This window comes from Dermacentor andersoni, chromosome 8 (genome assembly GCF_023375885.2).
Source record: "Dermacentor andersoni chromosome 8, qqDerAnde1_hic_scaffold, whole genome shotgun sequence".
NCBI lineage: Eukaryota > Metazoa > Arthropoda > Arachnida > Ixodida > Ixodidae > Dermacentor > Dermacentor andersoni.
Window position 1 is genome coordinate 80,245,765 of NC_092821.1, and position 19,217 is coordinate 80,264,981.

Here is a 19,217-nt window from a genome sequence, read left to right on the forward strand (position 1 = left end):
CGGCACTGTCACATTGTATGGCGATATTGCTCGATATGCGTTCAGTCGATCGCGATCCGCGCATCGCATTTCAGCTTCACGACCCCGATCGTAGGCTGTCGTCAGCGCCGTCGTGCCGAGTGAGCTAAACTAACCCGATTCGAATAGTTGGACCGTGTAGCAGTGACCATGCTTGATCGAAATTCAGAAATTTGATCCGATCGGGCGCAAAGTGAGTGTGTGACACCACGGTGCTCTGACGTTCTGCGTGCTTCATCATCGTCTGGCAAGGCGCCAAATGAAAGCTTTTGCCGTCTGGAAGCAGTTGTAAGCGGTCTGTCGTGGCTCACTGCTGAACACAGAACCGGGACCTGCTTGATGTAATCGGCCCGACCACGAGTCGCTTCGCGCGGCAATTAAGCAAGACAAACCAGCTCTCATTTATGAGGTTTTCTTATTCGTCAAATTATTCTCGTCAGCTTCGCGCACTTTGTAAACGTCCGGAAAAAGCGTCGGCTTGTTGCCAGGATGACTTTCGATTCTGCTTTCTTCTTCATTGACAGAATGATTAGAGCATATCGGGGTTCATTCGTTCGCGACCCATTGGGAGCCATCTGCAGCTGAAGAATAAGATTTATTAACCACGATATCACAACTTATATGATGGGAATGTTAGTTTTTCATCATGTACAATGAACGAGGTTCATTATCCCCATTTCACAAGGCGTGATTTCGCTTGCGAATTCGTTTCTTACATAGGCGCTTTGCTTTTGCAAGGCGATTTCGCAAATCTAACGTCGCAAGAAAAAATGGAACCAGGTGAAACTGCGCCTCTGGCGCCAAGCAGCCGAAACAAGTATCGACTATAAATTAGCATTCGCCAACATAAAATAACCTTTCTTGGCATAAAATATTGCTCATCTCACACGCCAGTGTTATCCTGATCATACCAAATGCGGAGGCTCCACTAAGCAGTCATCAAATCAGCACAATTCTGACAATCCTGACTCTTTGAAATGGGGAGCAGCTGACCCGGCCATCACCGCTGGCGTCGCACAAGCTGCGAAACACGCACATGTTGCACAATTAACAAAACAAACCGTTGTCACAAATATGACGACAAAAGCTGTATTACACCGCTCCCCTCGCAGCTGTGATCCATTTCTGTCGCTCTTCTAGTTCGTACGGCATGTCAGGAAACACATAATTTATCCCGGGCTGGCCTTCGTGGCCGTGAGCACCAGTATCCCCTCTTGCACTTGTTCTTTTTCGCACCTCCTTAATTTCGACGCTTGTCCATGAACCGCATGCCATTGCACTGTCGCAAGAGGTATGCGAAATAAAAGGGCAGGGCTAATTTACAAACCAAAACGGCCCCAACCGTGGCCGGCATGAAGTGCAGTGCACGTGAAGCAATACAAGTCGAGCAGGTCGATCCGCAGAGCGACGTTGCCAGTACTGTTCGAATCTCTCCGGCAGATGGAGCCAGACTAGCCGCAAGCTCGACTGTACGGAGCCTGTACCAGCCGTAGTGCCGTAGCCATGAGACTACGTGCACGACGTTTATTCCTAAATAACAGGAAGGCGCAGCCTGTGCACTAATGTGCACTCAATTTATTCTAGGGCTGGAGAAAACGGCTGTGCCTCTCCCAACATTATTTCGTCTAATGCAGTCACGAGGAGTGTCAGTGTGTCGTCGAGTGCAATACCGTACGATAACATTTGTCATCAGTCTCTTTCTGAAAGTCTATTACATTGCATGCTTGCCGTTTGCGCGACATGTACTTGCAATAGCAATCTTTACTAATTGGCGTCCTCGCTTTATTTTATGACCCAAATGCCGAGGAAGTCGTACAAAAATGCGGCGCAATCGTTGCATCTATACGCAAGAGCACCGTAGATACGGAAGAAGTGTTGAATGTGACTGGTCTGAATTTGGAATCTCACAGCGCGACGAGGAGGAACTTGTGGCTGCAAATGATGACAAGGCTCGTTTCCACTTTTTCGAGTCATCCAGGCATGACAGAAACTCTGCACGCATGCAAGACGCCTAAACTGTCTAAATATGAACTGAGGCTATCGACAGACCTTATTGGGAGTCCCTCCCCTGTAAAAATGAAGCCACAGAGGTGCTGCAGAAATGGCACGAGAGAACCGGGCTTTTGCTTCCCGCGTTACGAAATACCGAAGTTTCCTTTGCGGAAATGTTAAGCAAAAACACACTTCTTTGCAAAGAGGCGGCTAAAGGGCTACAGCGCAGCCTGGAGAAGCGGTTCGCTAGCACATGGACTGACTCTGTTTTTGGACGGGTTCCCTCCTAGACCCACGGTTTAAGTCTTCTTGGTGTTCACCTGCAACAGCCGAGTAGATGTGTTCTGCTGTGCTTGGCTTGGGGCCTCTATTCTTGGGGCAGGACAGCGCCAGCCCCGTCGTGAATGCCGACTGTCAAACAGGGCCAAGGGGACTGATGTTTAAAAACATCAGGCAAAGTGAAAAGCCCACCAAGCCTGGATCCATTGCAGGGGAAATTTCTCTTTACCTTACAGAGGGAACTTGCACAGGCACGGTTAAGACCCTGACCTTTTGGAAAGCGAAAGTTAACCGCTTTTTCTTGCTTTCCCGCCCCGCGAAGGCATTCTTCACTGTGAATGCGACATCAGCTGACGTGGAATGCCTGTTTTCTACGGCATCCCTGATAATCGCAGTCGAAGCGAAATCGTCTGTTAAACTTCTCTTTCGAGCAGCTCACGTTTGTAATGCGCAACACATATGTAGAAGGCAACTGCATTTTCTCACTTTTTTTAGAGCAAACGCTTGAAGCAGCCACCATTTCCACTTCGTCTGTTCAAAAGTAAATAGCGAAGCGCCCATTTAGGTCCTTACATTTTGTCGCAAAATTTCGATGGATACGACCAAAATAAAACTTCTTTTTGCACCTAGCACTGCTTGCGTCCTTTATGCAGCATTTAGGAATCACGGGGAAACGTAAGCAAAAATATGATATGTCATCATTTTAGCGTTAACACATTAAGTTTAAACAACATTTATACATCACAAGCCCTTAAAACATGCAGACCATGCAAATACTATAAGTAGCGGGAGAACTACCCCTATGGGAATTAGTAGGCTGGTTGTACTGCACAAGATGTGTCACCAAGCTACTATATCTCGACCTAATTTGGTAAGGCGTTTTGCGTATTTTTGCAGTTATTAACGGGCCTGATGACATCAGCTTTATGGTTAGTTCAGCGTTAACTCGATAAAATAACCAAAATGACTGTCCTACGTTGTGGAAATACAGGAATGGAATTGTGGCAAGTTTTAATTCCTCTGAATGGAATGTATTTATGTATATATATATATATATATATATATATATATATATATATATATATATATATATATATATATATATATATATATATATATGTATATATATATACACATGTCATGCAGTTTGCAACTGCTGGCCTAACCAACTATAAGTAAGGCGCTTGTGAATGAGAAACTGCTTTCAGCTATCTAGAGCACCATAACAATGGCGGTAATGAAACAAAGGAAAAGCCCACCGCCAAATACACATTGATTGTGATGTTGGTTGAACGTGGGAAGTCTGAAGAGCGCTGTTGAGGTGTCCTCCTGTGAGAGACAGTTACGGTGCTGCGCTTATCTCTTCCATCTCCCTTCGAAATCACTTCACACACGTCTGAAACTACAGCGACTCAGATTGTTCTTATGCCATGCAAACACGGTCAAATTGCTAAATTATAAAAAGCGTTACCTAAATAAAGACAACAAATTCTCATTAAGGCTACCTTCAAGTGGACCATGCATTTTTATTATCACTATGAGCGAATTATTCAGCAAGTGTTATCTGCCCCATACGTGCCCACATGAACTAATGCCTCAACGCGGCGACAACGGTTCTCCAGCAGTAAAATCCCTGGGAAATGTCATCACTTACGTCGGTCTCACTTTCTTAAGAGCCTGAAGAGTCATCCGGAGAATCGAATATTCGAACAAGAACGATTATGTGAGCATCCAGAACATCATGTTCTCGAACCGCACACGAATGAAGTAGCAATGACTATTCCACTGGTATTCAATATTTTTAATATTCCCACACGTCTGGCATGTGCAGGGAGAGCGGGTGGAAATTTAGGTTTAGCTTTCTTGCTAGATAACTGTTGATTAACAATCCAACGGTAACTGCAGTGCGGAAGGGTTAAGGGCCGACGAAAGAAAAAAAAAGAAATGCACCTGCCGAGAGAGAGACGAAGATACACACGCACCTACATAAAAGAAGGCGGGAGTGTCAAAAGCGTTCGACTGGGTCACCCGACCAGAAGTACTTTAGTAGTGCCTTCGTCGCATTCTGGTGTGAAGAGTGTGTGAACCGGCATTGCAAGTTTGTCGGCTCAAAAAGCTGCCAGTCGCACGTCGAGGCGTGCTAGCGCTGCCGCGAGGAACGCTCTCTGGAAGCTGTACTGAGGACAATGGGAGAATACTTATTCGAAGATTTGGTCGCTGTCGCAGTCGTGACAGACAGCACTGCCAGCCATTTCGATGTCGCAAACAAAAGTTTTCTTGGAACGAATCCAAGCACAATGCGGCAGAGAACAGCTGCCTCGTTCTGAGACAGTCAAGATGGAACGGGGAGTCGGAGAAATGAGTCCAGGCGTTGCAAATGGGTATGCTTGAAGCCTGGTGTGTTCCGCATGGATCGTGACACCTCCCCGGTTATCATCTGAGAGTTAGCTTCTGCACCTATTCTTGGTGGCGGGATGGCTTTCTGAACGCCATCTTTCTAAGCACACCTAGCAGCCTAATCATCATCTTCGTTGCCCATGGCACCAGTGTCGTGGAAGCCACTGAAAAGGGACGTTCTGTCATTTCTCTGATATTTGATCATACAGCAGTTTTATTTACGGTATTGCTTGGTCTCACGCTCCCCTCCGTAGAGCTGATGATAGCCATTGCATCGATGCCTTAGAATTGGTAATAATGCTCCATTTTCCTTCATGTATCATATGAAGTGCGTGACGAAGTGCACCAAGCTCCGCGGCAGTTCATGCCCGGTCAGAAGCTGTACGATGAATAGTGCCAGCTTTTCTGGGAAAAATCACAGCTTCTGCAGATCTACCTTTAGTTGTCGAGCGATCAGTGAAATCAGAAGACGTTCCTTGCCTGTCTGGTAGAGCATGACTACAGGCAGTTGTTTCAGGTCTCGCGACAAGAATCCTTCATCCGTTGAAACCTTTGGTACTGAATTGTCGGTTGAACCAAACAGCAAGGAGTTACAGAAGTGTATAGGCCGGAATATAATCTGTAGAAAAGTAGTCGCGGTAGTCGGTATCATCTCACAAAAATAGGCACAGAGTAAGTCTTCAAGATACGAGCTGTGTGTTCTGAGCTCTTCCTAAGTGATGTGACTCGTGACTCAGTGATATCAATGACGTTCGCCGTCGATGTACAGCGTGGCAATTCGAGCACCCGGACTTTTAACTGTGCGGATGTTGCTTCTGCAAGTATTGGTCACCGCACGCAAGCGGCATCGCAGATACCCGAGAAGTAGGCGCCCTGCATAGTTATATCATTGGGCATACTGATCGACGTACCCGTTTTATTGTATACGTACATTTCTTTTCCTTAAAATTTTTGAATAGGTGTCAAATGGTCATTAGGTTCTTCAGGTTAGTCGTGAAGATCTTGATCAACGCTGATCGACAAGAATCTGCGTGACGACGTGGCAACCAGCTGTCCATGGATGCATATGGTGTAGGATGGCATTGGCCTCGACCTAAACGCGACCAGCATCGTTTTGTGAGGTTAAATTTTGAGGTATTGATCGTTCGCAACATCTCTATTTCACATTTTGCTAAAAAAGAATGCAGGTTGAGCTCATTTCAAATAGAGACTTTAAGGCCATCTGAAAAAGATGTTCTGTTCCACGCTTCTAATAATTATCCTTCGTGTAAACAAGAAACCACATATGATGAATACAAAGCTGAGTTGTAGACCTAAGCTGGGCCCATTGCTCAGTTTGTACAGATGGAGGAAGAGGACATTCTCGGTGTTCAAGGAACTCGGTATACCTGGGCCGGAGCCTAACCTCATTTTCGGCAACCTGCTTGAAATACGGAGAAAGGTAAGGCACACATGCCTGCTCGAGCTCTATTACCTGAAAATGGCGCTTCGTTATTCATTGACAATTTAAACAGCTTAGCCAACTATATAACTCCTCCAGGCCATGACGCCGTGCTGCTAGGTGCCTATATTGCCTAGTGTAAACTTTCTTGTCCTGCAAAACCCATATGGCTTCATTGATCCTGAGCTATTAATTCTCGTATGGGAAAACTGCCTTACCTGCAGGCTATCAGGGCCACGAATCGAAGTGCTTCGACGTGAACTCGTCGTTATGATGACATGATGAAGGCAAATCACGCAAACCCTGCCTTCATTATGCAGCTACGAGATATGGTACTGGTCCCTAATGCGCATCTAGAGTCAACACGTACGGTACGAGCGCATATCGCAAAGACAAAGTTGACGGTGTGTACTTCTTGCAAAATGGAGCGTCAGGTAAGTGTCACCATAAATATGGAGGCTGAGAGCTGCTAGAGTTGCTTCTGGCAACAACGTCCCGAAGTTTACGTGCCGCGAAAAGAACCATGCGCTGTCAGTCAAACAACAAAAAGACAAAATGGGAATGATGACTAATTGCATACAGCAGTAACCTTGTGCTAGCGCCATCAGCCCGTGACAAGATATTTTGCTAGCTAAACGATGACCTTGGTGAATCAGAATATTGCGCCCGATGTTCAAAAACATTTTCAATAGCATCATAACGTAAGCATCTTACATTGCAGGGTTTGATGAACATAAAAACGTTTGGGCAGTTATTGCAAAGGAGTGGGCAGGGAAGTTGCGAAAAATGAGACCTGGACAGGAAAGATTCTCATCTGCAACTAAGTTTATTTTCAGGAACAAGCCAGGAACGTTATTGTGCATGTTTTGACATCGCGTTTCACGGCCATGCGAATGGGTATGATTGATTTGGTGATATTAGAAGTAGTGACAACATACATCGCCGCTTTTTGACAATATATCCTTATAGACCTTTTCATCGGGCGAGGAGGATAGGGCGCGCGGCGAGCCTTTCCTCCTCTCTGGCTTGGGCGATCCGGCGCGGCGCTGCTTGAAATCATTGCTGTCACGTGCTGCGGAACAATTTCGAAATGTTTTAGATCGTACTTTGTGAAATTTACGCCATGTCCGTTCATATAAGGTCGTCTGGGAAGCCTTTCGGTGCATCGGTAATTACAGTAGGCAGAAATATGTCTTGGGGTCGCAAAAATGTGACTCGCATAATCAGCCGTGGTGTACGCGCATTATCGCTCGCGGTATGCGTATATTTTGTGAACTACTTCGCTTATATCGGTTTTATTTCAACATTAAAAACCGGTGTCTCAGTATTTGCAGCATTAAATGGTAAATCGACTCACTGTCTGATCGCCGGCGTAGGGAGTAAAACAGAAAACATAAGAGCGCATGCTCATGCACGGCCAACCTAAGGCAACCACGAAGCACTAAGCGGCAGGCGCTACCAAATATTTGTGGTACACCGGCATCGTTCTCACGCATTTCAAGTCTTCTAGGCTTGAAATTACTGTATATCTACGCTAGCCTTCCTGCATGAGGCCGATGGCGCTGCCCAACACAGCGATCACTGCGGTTGGGGAACCAGCATGATACATATAAAAGCTGTGTGCATCGGCATTAGTTTTTGGCCTTTATAGAACCATAATATATGAGAAGGATCGCGTAAAAAGAGTGCGAAGGCTATTTTTGAGGACAAAATTTCCGTAATACGTGTGAGTGCGTAGTATAGAACGGAACGAATGCAACTGAAAAAAAATTCGGTTATCATCCCCTTACTCGAAAAAGCAAGAGAAAACAGGCTAACGCCGCAATACGACCTCCCATAGTCCCGCCACACAACGTTTAGTATTATAACCGCTGATATATATTACGATATATAACAGCTGATGCCGTATGCTTGGACCATGCCCTAAACATAGAACCAAGATATCTGTAATCCAGCACCTACCACTGTTAAGGGCGCTCGCGCAGGTCGTAAACGGTCGCTTTGCTGGACAAGCTTAATTCAGACTATGAGGTTTGCTGCTACTGCTAGCCAAAACTATTTTATTCTTGGGTGGAAACCTCATCCATCGAACAAAGTAGTCACGCAGTGTAACCTGCATCGAACAGTTCTAACACTTGTCAAAATATAACAGCACAGCTCCTATCGTAGCAGAACGTTACCCACGCTGTTACTATTGTCGCGTATGTTTCATTTCTCCTCAACTGCAGCTTAAAACTAGACGATAATACTGCTATAAAGTCACTTTAGTAGATGTAGCATTAAGAAATACACAATTGATCTCCGAGGCTGATTATAGGCTCAAATATATGCGCGCACACATCACGCTGCGTGCTCCGTCCGCCTGAATGCCAGCAGAAAGTCAGGCCATACCGACTTAAACCACTTCAGTACGTCTCACAGAACCGTTTTAGTGCGTGGCAGTCACACGTCATGCTAAATAGAACTCGCGAGCGCAAAAGCAAACACCAGAAACTATCGCCGAACGCATATCTGCCATGCAAAACGGAGCACTCGCCCAAGCCAGCATGCCGACTGCCTATAGATGGCGCCATTGTGTAGCATTATGCTGACGCCCATGGAAAAACTGTGTATATAGACATGCAGAAATGGCATGACTAACACCACATGACTAACGTCACCATATTGCTACGAAGTGGTGCCATATATTGGCAGTTGGCATGCTGGCTTGGGCGAGCGCTATCTATCTATCTATATATATATATATATATATATATATGTATATATATATATATATATATATATATATATATATATATATATATATATATATATATATATATATGTATATATATATGAATATATGGATGTATGTGCGTATGTGTGGGTGTGGGTGTACGCCGGCAGGAAATAACCTGATTATGTTCACGTTTTGGCTGACTGCGGCCCTCATAACTAGCGACGGGGCTTTACGTACCCGCGTAAGCGATGGCCTCGGTGCTGGGCGGCTGGACTGGCACGAACGGAAGCAAGCGAGCCGAGATTTCATCGAGCTTGAAGGTGTCGTGGGTGCTCGTGGAGTAAGCACCGCCCGCCGAACACCCCCTGCTGAGGCGCTCGTAGACGAGGAACGACAGCGGGACGCAACAGCCATTATATAGCGAGCCCTCCCAGCAGAAGTACTCGGCCACAAGGAACGACAACGGGGCCTGGAGCTGGCAGCACGTCCAAGCAAGCAATCGCCAAACTAATGAGTAGCGGATATATCTACTTCCGTCGAAATGCCGCCCTGGATAAGATGATAGAGCTCGACCTAAATATGCAAAGCTTCGAGTCGTACTTAGAGCATTTTGAACATTTCTTAGCGGCTAATGATATCGCCGACGCAAAACGTGTTCCCGTCTTTTTGACAGTAATAGGACAAGAGGCTTATGAAGTACTGAGAAACAACAAAGTCGTACGAACAAGTTAAACGCCTCCTGAAGGAGCACTACAGCCCCAGCAGTTTCGTAATAGCAGAACGATGCAAGCTCAACCGGCGCGTGCATCAGAGGGGCGAAAGCGTGGAAGGGTTCATCGTAGAACCTAAACATTTCATCAGAAAGTGCAAGTACGATGACGTTTTGCCAGACACCCTCCGAGATAGGCTGGGTGCTGACATACGGAACGAAGGGACCCAGAATGGTCTGTTTGCTCAACCAACGAGAGTTGACACTTGATGTCGCTTGCAAGATCGTCCTGGATAGAGAACTAGCGGCGCGAGGCACTGAACAAATGCGGTCAAGAGAATGAGAGGCCCCTGTTCTCCTAGTGAAAAGCCGACCACGCCAGTTACAGAGACCAGCTAATCCCAACCATGTTCAAGCCCGCAAGAGCGAGAGAGAGAGAAGAAAGGGGTAAGGCAGGGAGGTTAACCAGATGGGAAGATCCGGTTTGCTACCCTAGAGTGAGGAGAGAGGGTAGGGGGAAGTAAAGTGATAGCAAAGGAGAGATAAAGAAAGAAAGGAGTATAGACATACAATCCCAGTCGCTCACTGTCACCGCATAGCGTCACCGCACAGCACTGCAGCACTTGCTGCAATATAAACACCTGTTCAGGCTACAGCCGCTTGTCCAATTCTGTTGCCCATAAAAACTCTAACAGTGCCCTCGTCGCACTCCGCTACGATGGCCTGTGATGTCGGCATTCTAAAATAAGTTGCTCTGTTAAAGGACTTTGGTCAATGCGCGCTATCGCGATTGCGAGCGATCGTCTCTGTAAATTGTAGCGAGGACAGTCACAGAGAAGGTGCTGAAGCGTCTCCCCGCTACCCCACTCATCACACGAGGAATGCAAGAGACTTAGTGAAGGCCACCCCTAGACATATCCGACAAAGCAGGGTAGCTTCGTGATGGCAGAGTCCAGCTGGAATGCAAAGGCGTAGACAGAAATCTAGGTTGCGCAGCCAGTTGTTTTGAAAACTTCCTGTGTTACACAAGGAGAATGTGATACCACGGGTGAGCATTCGACTTTTCCTAGCGGCATCTGTCCTTGATAACGGGATCCGCTCCTCGTCGCTGCCTTGAAGAGCCTACGGAGGAGCGTTATCGGGGTGTTCTCTCCGTATGTGGTGGTAGTGACTTAAATGTCACTGAAATGTCACGTGGTGTCCTTTCTCAGTCAATTTATGAATTAGTTCTGTAATCTGGAATACCAGTTGTTCGTGTGGTCCACGCTGCAGGGTTGATAGCAAGGACTGCATTGCTGCCTTCGAGTCACTGAATATTGAGCGTCTTCAAGGTGGTTCTTGGCTGACGAGTTGAAGTGCAGCGCGGTGAGCTGCAAGTTTCGCAGCCGTTGGTGTCGTTGGGTGATATGTCTTGAAACTGATGGTGGTGGCTTTCGCTGCAAAAACCACGGCTCTAGGGGAACACGGGAAATTTGCCGATCCATCAGTATAAATATGTACGTTGTCGGCATACTTCTAGCGCAAATGGAGCACAGTTGGTTGTTTAAGAGCAGGTGATGACAGACAGACAGACAGACAGACAGACAGGCAGGGAGACAGGCAGGCAGGCAGGCAGACAGGCACACAAACAGACAGACAGACAGACAGACAGACAGACAGACAGACAGACAGACAGACAGACAGACAGACAGACAGACAGACAGGCAGGCAGGCAGGCAGGCACACAGACAGACAGACAGACAGACAGACAGGTAGGCAGGCAGGCACACAGACAGACAGACAGACAGACAGACAGACAGACAGACAGACAGACAGACAGACAGAAAGAAAGACAGGCAGGCAGGCAGGCACACAGACAGACAGACAGACAGACAGACAGACAGACAGACAGACAGACAGACAGACAGACAGACAGACAGACAGACAGACAGACAGACAGACAGACAGACAGACAGACAGGCAGGCAGGCAGACAGACAGACAGGCAGGCAGACAGACAGACAGACAGACAGGCAGACAGGCAGGCAGGCAGGCAGGCACGCAGGCAGGCAGGCAGGCAGGCAGGCAGACAGGCAGGCAGACAGGCAGACAGACAGACAGTGAACTTTAGTTGATCTTGAGGAGCTTCCGCGGGGGCCCCTATCGGGAACCCGCGAAAGCAGCTGGCCGTGTCCAAGTCGGGGCAGGAACAGCGTGATGTTTATTTTTTTATAGTCCGCCAATTCTCGGGCCCTCTGGATTGCCTGTAGTTGTGTATGGAGCGATTGGCTCCTGAGTGCCTCTTCCCAGTCGGCTTCGCTGGATAGAGGGCCGTGAGGTAACGCGGGGCAATACCAGAGCATGAGCGCTAAGGCACAATATACCTCATTACAGTCCGGGCAGCTTGAATCGAGGTCTGTGGAGCTACGGCTGAGAAAGCCCCGCGAGGGGAATGAGCCCGTCTGGAGTGAGTGAAAGTCTAAGTGAGTGTAAGTGAAACTGACTGAGACCTGTCTAACTTCGGGTGAGGAAGAGGATAGGCCCTTCTACTAAGGCGATAGTGAGAGGTCATTTCATGAAAAGTTAGGAGCGGATCGTTCTGCTGGATTTTATCCTGTCCCCATAAGGCCTCCATGCCGCCGCTGCGCGTTAGATCTCGCGCACGCTCATGGGCAAGCTCGTTGAGGTTAGGTATGTTCTGATGAACGTCCGTACCCATATTGGCGGGAAACCAAGAGATGAAGTGAGTGGCTGGGTTTGTTCTCTTTTCCAGAATGGAGGCAGCCTCTCGGGCTAGGTTACCCGATTCGAAAGCGTTGATGGCCGCTCGTGAGTCTGTGAAAACATTAGTGCACAAGGGGTCGGTCATGGCCAGGGCTATGGCGACCTGTTCCGCGACTCCGCTCGTAGCTAACCTAACCGAGGCCGAGGAGCGTAATTCCCCTTTGCCGTCAATGATTGCCAACGCGAATGCGCTAGACTTGCCGTACTGAACCGCGTCCACAAATACAGTCGAATCTGGATTCTCACCGGCCTCCTGTAGAATCGCCCATGCTCATGCTTTTCGCCTCCCTACATTGTATTGCAGGTGTATATTCCGAGGGAATGGGCTGGCCACAAAGGTTGCCCGGGCCTCCCTGGATATGGTGATTTCTTGTTCGTTGAGAATTCTGGGAGCCATGCGGGCCCCGTCTAGCATGCGCCTCCCTGCCCTGGTTGACGAGAGCCTGACTACCTGAGCGGTGACCTGCGCTTCGATGACTTCATCAATGTCGTTGGGCATACCAAGTTGCTTAACCTATGCGAGCAAATAGCTACTGGTAACCCCAGTACCATTTCGATGCTCTTGCGCATGAGAATATTAAGCTTGTTCTTTTCGGTTTTGGTCTAGTTAAGAGCCAAGGCTACATAGTTGATGTGACTCATTAGGAAAGCCTGATGGATCCTGAGGATGTCGTCTCCAGCGAGTCCCTTCTTTCGTCTGGATACTCTAGCAACGAGTCTCAGCATACTTTCGATTTTGGCCGTGATGTGCGTGATCGTTTTGGCGTTACGTCCATGCGCGTCAATCACTAATCCTAGAATTCGGATAGATTTGACTTGAGGAATGGGCTGTTCGTTCCTTGCAAAGAGGGATATGGGAAGTTGATTAAGGGGGGTGAGCCCCCTAACACCTTGCCTGGCTGGCGTGTACAGTAACAATTCAGATTTCTTCGGGGACAGTTGGACGCCTGTGTCTTCCAGGTAAAACTCCATTGCGTCTAAGGTTGATTGCAGCGTGTGCTCTACTTCTGCGAGTGATCCTCCCGGGCACCAGATCGTGATATCGTCCGCGTATAGCGAGTGGCCTATGTTAGGAAGGGATCTGAGCCTCTCCGATAAGCCCTTCATGACTATGTTGAATAGTAAGGGGGACATGACCGCTCCTTGAGGAGTGCCTCTGGCCCCTAGTGCGAATTCATCTGGATTGAATTGCGCAATCCTGATGGTGGCTGTTCTGTTCATGAGGAATGATCTTACAAGCGCCTGAAGCCTTGCTCCCAGACCTAGGCTGGCCGTGGCCTGCAGGACAAATCGATGAGATACGGTGTCAAAGGCCTTGGTCAGGTCAAGTGCTAAGATACTCCCAGCATCCCTAGTGCTGTTATGGAAAATTTGCTTCTTAAGGAGTAGCATTACATCTTGTGGAAAGGCCGGGCCTGAAGCCGACCATGTTGCGCGGGAACAGTTCATTGCGTTCTATGTAATCCGAGATCCTATGGAGGATCACATGCTCCGCTACCTTGCCTACGCAAGAGGTTAGCGATATCGGCCTTAGGTTTAGGGGCTTACCCGGTTTTGGGATGAGCACAACAGAGGCCGCTTTCCACTCATCCGGGACGCAATGCGCTCTCCCAAATCTTGTTGACTTCTTTCGTTTGCAGCTCAATTCACCTATCATCCAGGTTCCTTAGCAGTCTGCTTGAGATGCCGTCCGGACCTGAGGCCAACCTGCTATTTAAGTTGTGAAGTACTGCTCTGATTTCGGGCTCCGTGAAGGGGTCATCGAGCTCCTTACCGTGTCGCATTCGATGTTGGGATACTCCTCTGAGTGTGCTGCGCCTAGCGGGAGATATCTATTGGCTACCTCGTCTAAGAGCGTTTGTTCTGTTCTTCCCTCTTGTTTGTGCCTGTAAATGAGGCGGCACAATGCCTGCCTTTGATTGCATTTGGTTTGCGTGTCATCTAGCATGTGTTTAAGGAGATTCCATTTTCCACGTGTGTGCATGCGCCCATAAACTGCTGAACAGATTTCATCCCATTGTAGCCTAGCTAACTCGCTGCAGTACTGTTCAATCTCCCTGTTAAGTGCGGCAACCCTCTTTCGCAATCTCCGGTTAAGCCTCTGTGTTTGCTATTGCCTCAAAACGCAGGCTTTGGCTTCCAAGAGATGTGCGAGGTGCGGGTTCATCCTGGAAACCTCGAGCTCGGTTTGAATAGTTTTTGTAGCCTTTTCGACATCTCCTCTGAGTGTCTCGACGAGTTCGCCGAAGCTGGCGTATTCGCCCGTGTCCTCCTTTCTGAGCTTACGGAAAGCATCCCAGTCCGTCACTTTAAGTTCCCTGGCCTGGGGGGCTATGACCTGAAGGGTCACACTAATGATGAAGCGATCGCTGCCCATGTTTTCTTGCGTGTTATCCTAGGTTCTTTGCTCTACATTTCTGATAAGGGCGAGATCTGGGGTCGTGTCTCTCGCCACCGACGTGCCCAATCTCGTGGTAAACGGGGATCGGTGGTGACTGTTAGCGCTAGGTCATCGACTGCCCGCGCTAGATTTGTTCTCTTACCCGTCTGCCTGATGTACCGCATGCGTTGTGTGGGGCGTTGAAGTCTCTAACGGTGACTGTCTAGCGAGCGAAGCCGCCTTCATAAACGGGGAGGAGAAAGACTGTCTCTGATCGGTAGGTGAGCTGTAAACATTGAGGATGAACACGCTTTGTTTAAACCAGTTGTTGGGGATAACCTCAACGAGAAGCGCCTCCATTCTTCCGTGATCTGGATGAATGTCATGTTCAACGTATGCGAGCTTTTTGCTCGCTTGCGTAGCTATACCTCTCTTGGACTTCCCCCTTGCCGCCACTGATTTGTAGCCGGCGAGGGTGGGTGTAACACACAGTGTTTGCTGTAGCAAAATTACTTGCGGCCTTTTGGCCTGAGCTGTAATGTACTGTTGCAGCGAAGTCTTGCGCCTTTGAAAGCTTGCCGTTCGCTTTGCCGTTACTGCGGCCATATGCCGTCATCCAGCCGGGGCTGCTTGCTTCTTCTTCAGAGATGTCTTCTTCCGGGATCTCCATCCTGCGCTCCATCTTGGCCCGGAGTCTCAGGGCTAGGCCTAGGCCGACCCTCGCTGCCTCGCCGAGGTTAGGCCTACCGCTCTAGGGTTGGCTGTGCAACGGCGTGGTCGCAACTTCACACACTTGTAAAAGGTGAAAAATCACCCGCCGTGAAACGTTCGCTACCGGTGAAGTCCTCACAATTTGCTTCGTTGATTAACACATACTTTACTCGGTTTCGAGGAGAGAAACCAACCGAATGCATTGAAAAAACCAGGAGCCGGAGTCATCGCATCCGCACTAGTCGGATTCTTCGTCTTCTTCTCAGACGACGACAACTCGGATTTTGCTGATTCCTTATACGGTGAGGTGCACTGCACATCGAGTCAAACACCATGGAGGAATCGATGGCTTAGTTGCGGGCGTGAAGCCTGATGGAAAGCGGGTGTAATAATCCGAAATCGTAGTACAAAATGATGTCTGTGACCTTTCTGACGGTAGTGGTGCCAGATGATGAGAATGGGCATGATGGGCAAAGTGCCTAATGTGCACTCTCAACACTTCTACTGAAATGTGTTTTTGTATGGGTTGGTACCGGGCGATTGCAATAGTCGCCACTGTCGATGTGCATTTTGGCAAACCAAGACAAACCCTGAGAAACCGAGCTTGAAGAGCCTGTAGAGCACGCAGATTGGTCTGACAAGTTTTCGTCCGTACGGACAAACTATATTTCAAACAGCCCAGAAGAGAGTGATGTACAATTCCAACATTGCATGCACTGACATTCCTCAAGTGTTTCCGCCCAGAAACTTGAAAAGCTGGGAGATTGCTGTCAGATGCTGTTTCAAGTAGGTCACGTGAGGGCTCCATGAGAGATCGCTATCAATCTTTATGCCAAGAAATCTGTAAGTGTTCTCATAGCAAATCGTCTGGTCATTTATTGAAATGGCGTAGGGAGGCACTGGTTTGTGAGTGAATGTCATCCGTGCACATTTGTCTGAGGAGATTTCAAGACCTTGGTTGCGGAGGTATGTAGCTGTCAGAGTAGCAGCTTTTTGAAGTCCTCCGCGTGTCTGAGGACGTGTCACACGTGAACTTCACATACGTATGTCATCTTTGTACATTGATATCTTGATCGCTGCAGGCAGATGTTTAACGAGACCAATGAGTGTGAGGTTGAATAAGGTGGGGCTTAGTACACCGCCTTGAGGAACACCTCGGTAGGTGTAGCATCGTGCGGTTTGACCATCGTCGGTAAACACAAAGAACGATCTCATAAAAGGTAAAGAGAAATTCATTGAAAAACTCGACCACGCAGGCCAACCATTTCATAAGCATCGTGGACAGCTTCGTGAGATACGTTATCGTATGCCCCCTTCACATCCAAGAACAAAGCTACAGATAATCTTTTGCATGACTTTTGATGCTGGGCATACGTAGCGACATCAACAACCCTGTATATTGTCGTGTATACCCAGCCGAAGTATATACGCTGAATGGGGATGCAGACGTTTGTACTTCACGAAACCTAACCGTTGACGCGCGAAGCCGAGACGAACCTCGTTCTCTTACTCTTCAGTCCCCTTGCTGTGCCACACCATGTGGCACTACCCCCTCATCAAAAAAAAAAAATATAATAAAAGAATGAAAACACATAGGCTTGACGTGAGAGCGCCGAGATGGCCTAGGACGAACACATAGGCCACAGTCACAATCACTGTGGTGTGCGATGTAGTCACAAGGCACTGAGGGACGAGCAACAACAAAAACTAACCTAACCGGTTGAAAACGTCGAATTTCAGGGGCTATGGTACGGTTTCAACCGCACAACATCCACAATCTCAGATTGCGGTTGTCGACGTCGGAGAGGCTGGCTTCCGTCAGGAAAGACTTCGTAATTCACGTCACTAATTCGCTGCAACACTTTGTAAGGTCCGAAGTAGCTACTCAAAAGCTTCTCGGATAGGCCTTTTTGGCGCACGGGAGTCCAGACCAAAGCTTGATCGCCAGGTGGGAACTCGACTTGTCGATGGCGGAGATTATAACGTTGCGCATCGATGCTTTGTTGTTTCTTTATGTGCACTCAGGCAAGCTGACGGGCTTCTTCCGCGTGCTGCACGAAGAGTTCGGCATCTTGGGCGAGATCGAGGTGATCGATGTTGTCGCATGGCAGCATTGCTTCTAGCATAGTCTGCACTTTCGTAAACGAGGTAAAACGGCGTGAAGCGTGTTGTTTCTTGCGTAGCAGTATTATAGGCAAATGTTACGTATGGGAGTATCTCGTCTCACGTCTTCTGCTGTACGTCTACGTACGTAGACAGCATGTCAGTCATCGTTTTGTTCAGTCGTTCGGTCAAGCCATTTGTCTGGGGATTATAGGCAGTTGTCCTTCGATGGGTTGTGCAGCTGAGTTTAAAAACGTCGTCAATGAGCTGCGCTGTAAAGGATTTGCCTCAGTCTGTGATGACGTGCGATGGGGCGCCATGTCGTAGGACGATGGTCTGCTTGAAAAACTGGGCAACCTCGGAAGCTGTGCCTCGAGGCAACGCCTTTGTCTCAGCATATCGCGTTAAATAGTCTGTGGCGACGATTATCCACCTGTTGCCAGAAGATGACAGTGGAAACGGGCCCAGAAGATCCATGCCGACCTGGTCGAGAGGTTTGCCAGATGGGTCAATCGGATTCAGCAATCCCGCAGGCTTCAGAGCTGGCGACTTTTGGCGCTGGCATTCACGGCAGGCTTGGACGTACCGCTGAACACACGCGGCAAGTTTCGGCCAGTAGTAGAATTTGCGCACTCTATCAAGCGTTCGCGTAAAACCTAAATGGCCAGACGGAGGCTCGTCATGACAGGCGAATAAACCTTCAGCACGGAGGTCTGCTGGAACGACCAAAAGGTATGTCTTGTTGGTGGCAGCGGAGTTCTTCTTATACAAGACGCCATGTCGTAAACAAAAAGACGACTATCCTCGAGTGATGTGCCGGGGTATTGATGGGTTTCGTCCTTCCATATGTTCGAATATAGGTCGTAGTGAGTCGTGTGCGCGCTCCCGTGTGGACAAATCAGTAACGCTTACGGCCCCAAGGAAAACGCCGTCGTCCTCAATGTCTTGGTCGGTAGTGTCGATCGGGGCATGCGAGAGTGCGTCAGCGTCTTCGTGTATGCGGCCCGACTTGTACACGATGGTCACGTCGTACTCCTGCAAACGTAGACTCCACCGTGCCAGTCGTCCAGAAGGGTCCCGCAAATTTGCAAGCCAACATAACGCGTGATGATCGGTTACAACTTTGAATGGGAGGCCGTAGAGGTAAGGTCTAAATTTGGCCAGCGCCCATACGACGGCAAGACACTCTTTCTCCGTAGTGTTGTAGTTGGTCTCTGCACGCGATAGTGTGCGACTTGCGTAGGCAATCACTCTTTCAATACCTTCCTGCCGCTGTACAAGCACCGCACCAAGACCGACGTTACTGGCGTCTGTACGAAGTTCCGTGTCCGCCTCATCGTCAAAGTGGGCCAGAACTGGTGCTGACACCAGACGCTGTCGAAGCTCAGTGAAAGCAGTCTCTTACTCTGAGGCCCAGACGAACGATACATCGTCCCTCGTGAGTCGAGTCGGCGGCTCCGCCATCTTCGAAAAGTTTCCGATGAAACGGCGGTAGTATGCGCAAAGACCCAGGAAGCGTCGCAAACCTTTCTTGTCAGCCGGTGTTGGAAACGTGGCTACAGCGGCAGTTTTCGCAGGATCGGGGCTAACGCCTTCCGCGCTGACCACATGTCCCAGAAACATAAGCTCCTTGCAGCCGAAGTGACACTTCTGAGGCTTGAGCGTGAGGTTAGCCGATCGGATGGCCTCGAGAACTTGCCGCAGTC

The 19,217-nt window shown here is 48.6% G+C and overlaps 1 protein-coding gene across 1 annotated transcript in view; it reads right to left on the bottom strand.

Moving 5' to 3' along the window:
• The window catches only part of LOC126538747 (uncharacterized), a 63,036-nt gene extending 47,657 nt beyond the window's left edge, over positions 1-15,379 (bottom strand). The window contains exons 1-2 of the mRNA XM_055074961.1: positions 15,242-15,379; positions 9,084-9,321 (exon numbers count right to left, since the gene is read on the bottom strand). Of these exons, the coding sequence (XP_054930936.1) occupies positions 9,084-9,321; positions 15,242-15,379 (376 nt within the window). The remainder of the gene's footprint in view (positions 1-9,083; positions 9,322-15,241) is intronic.
• Between the last annotated feature and the right edge of the window lie 3,838 nt (positions 15,380-19,217).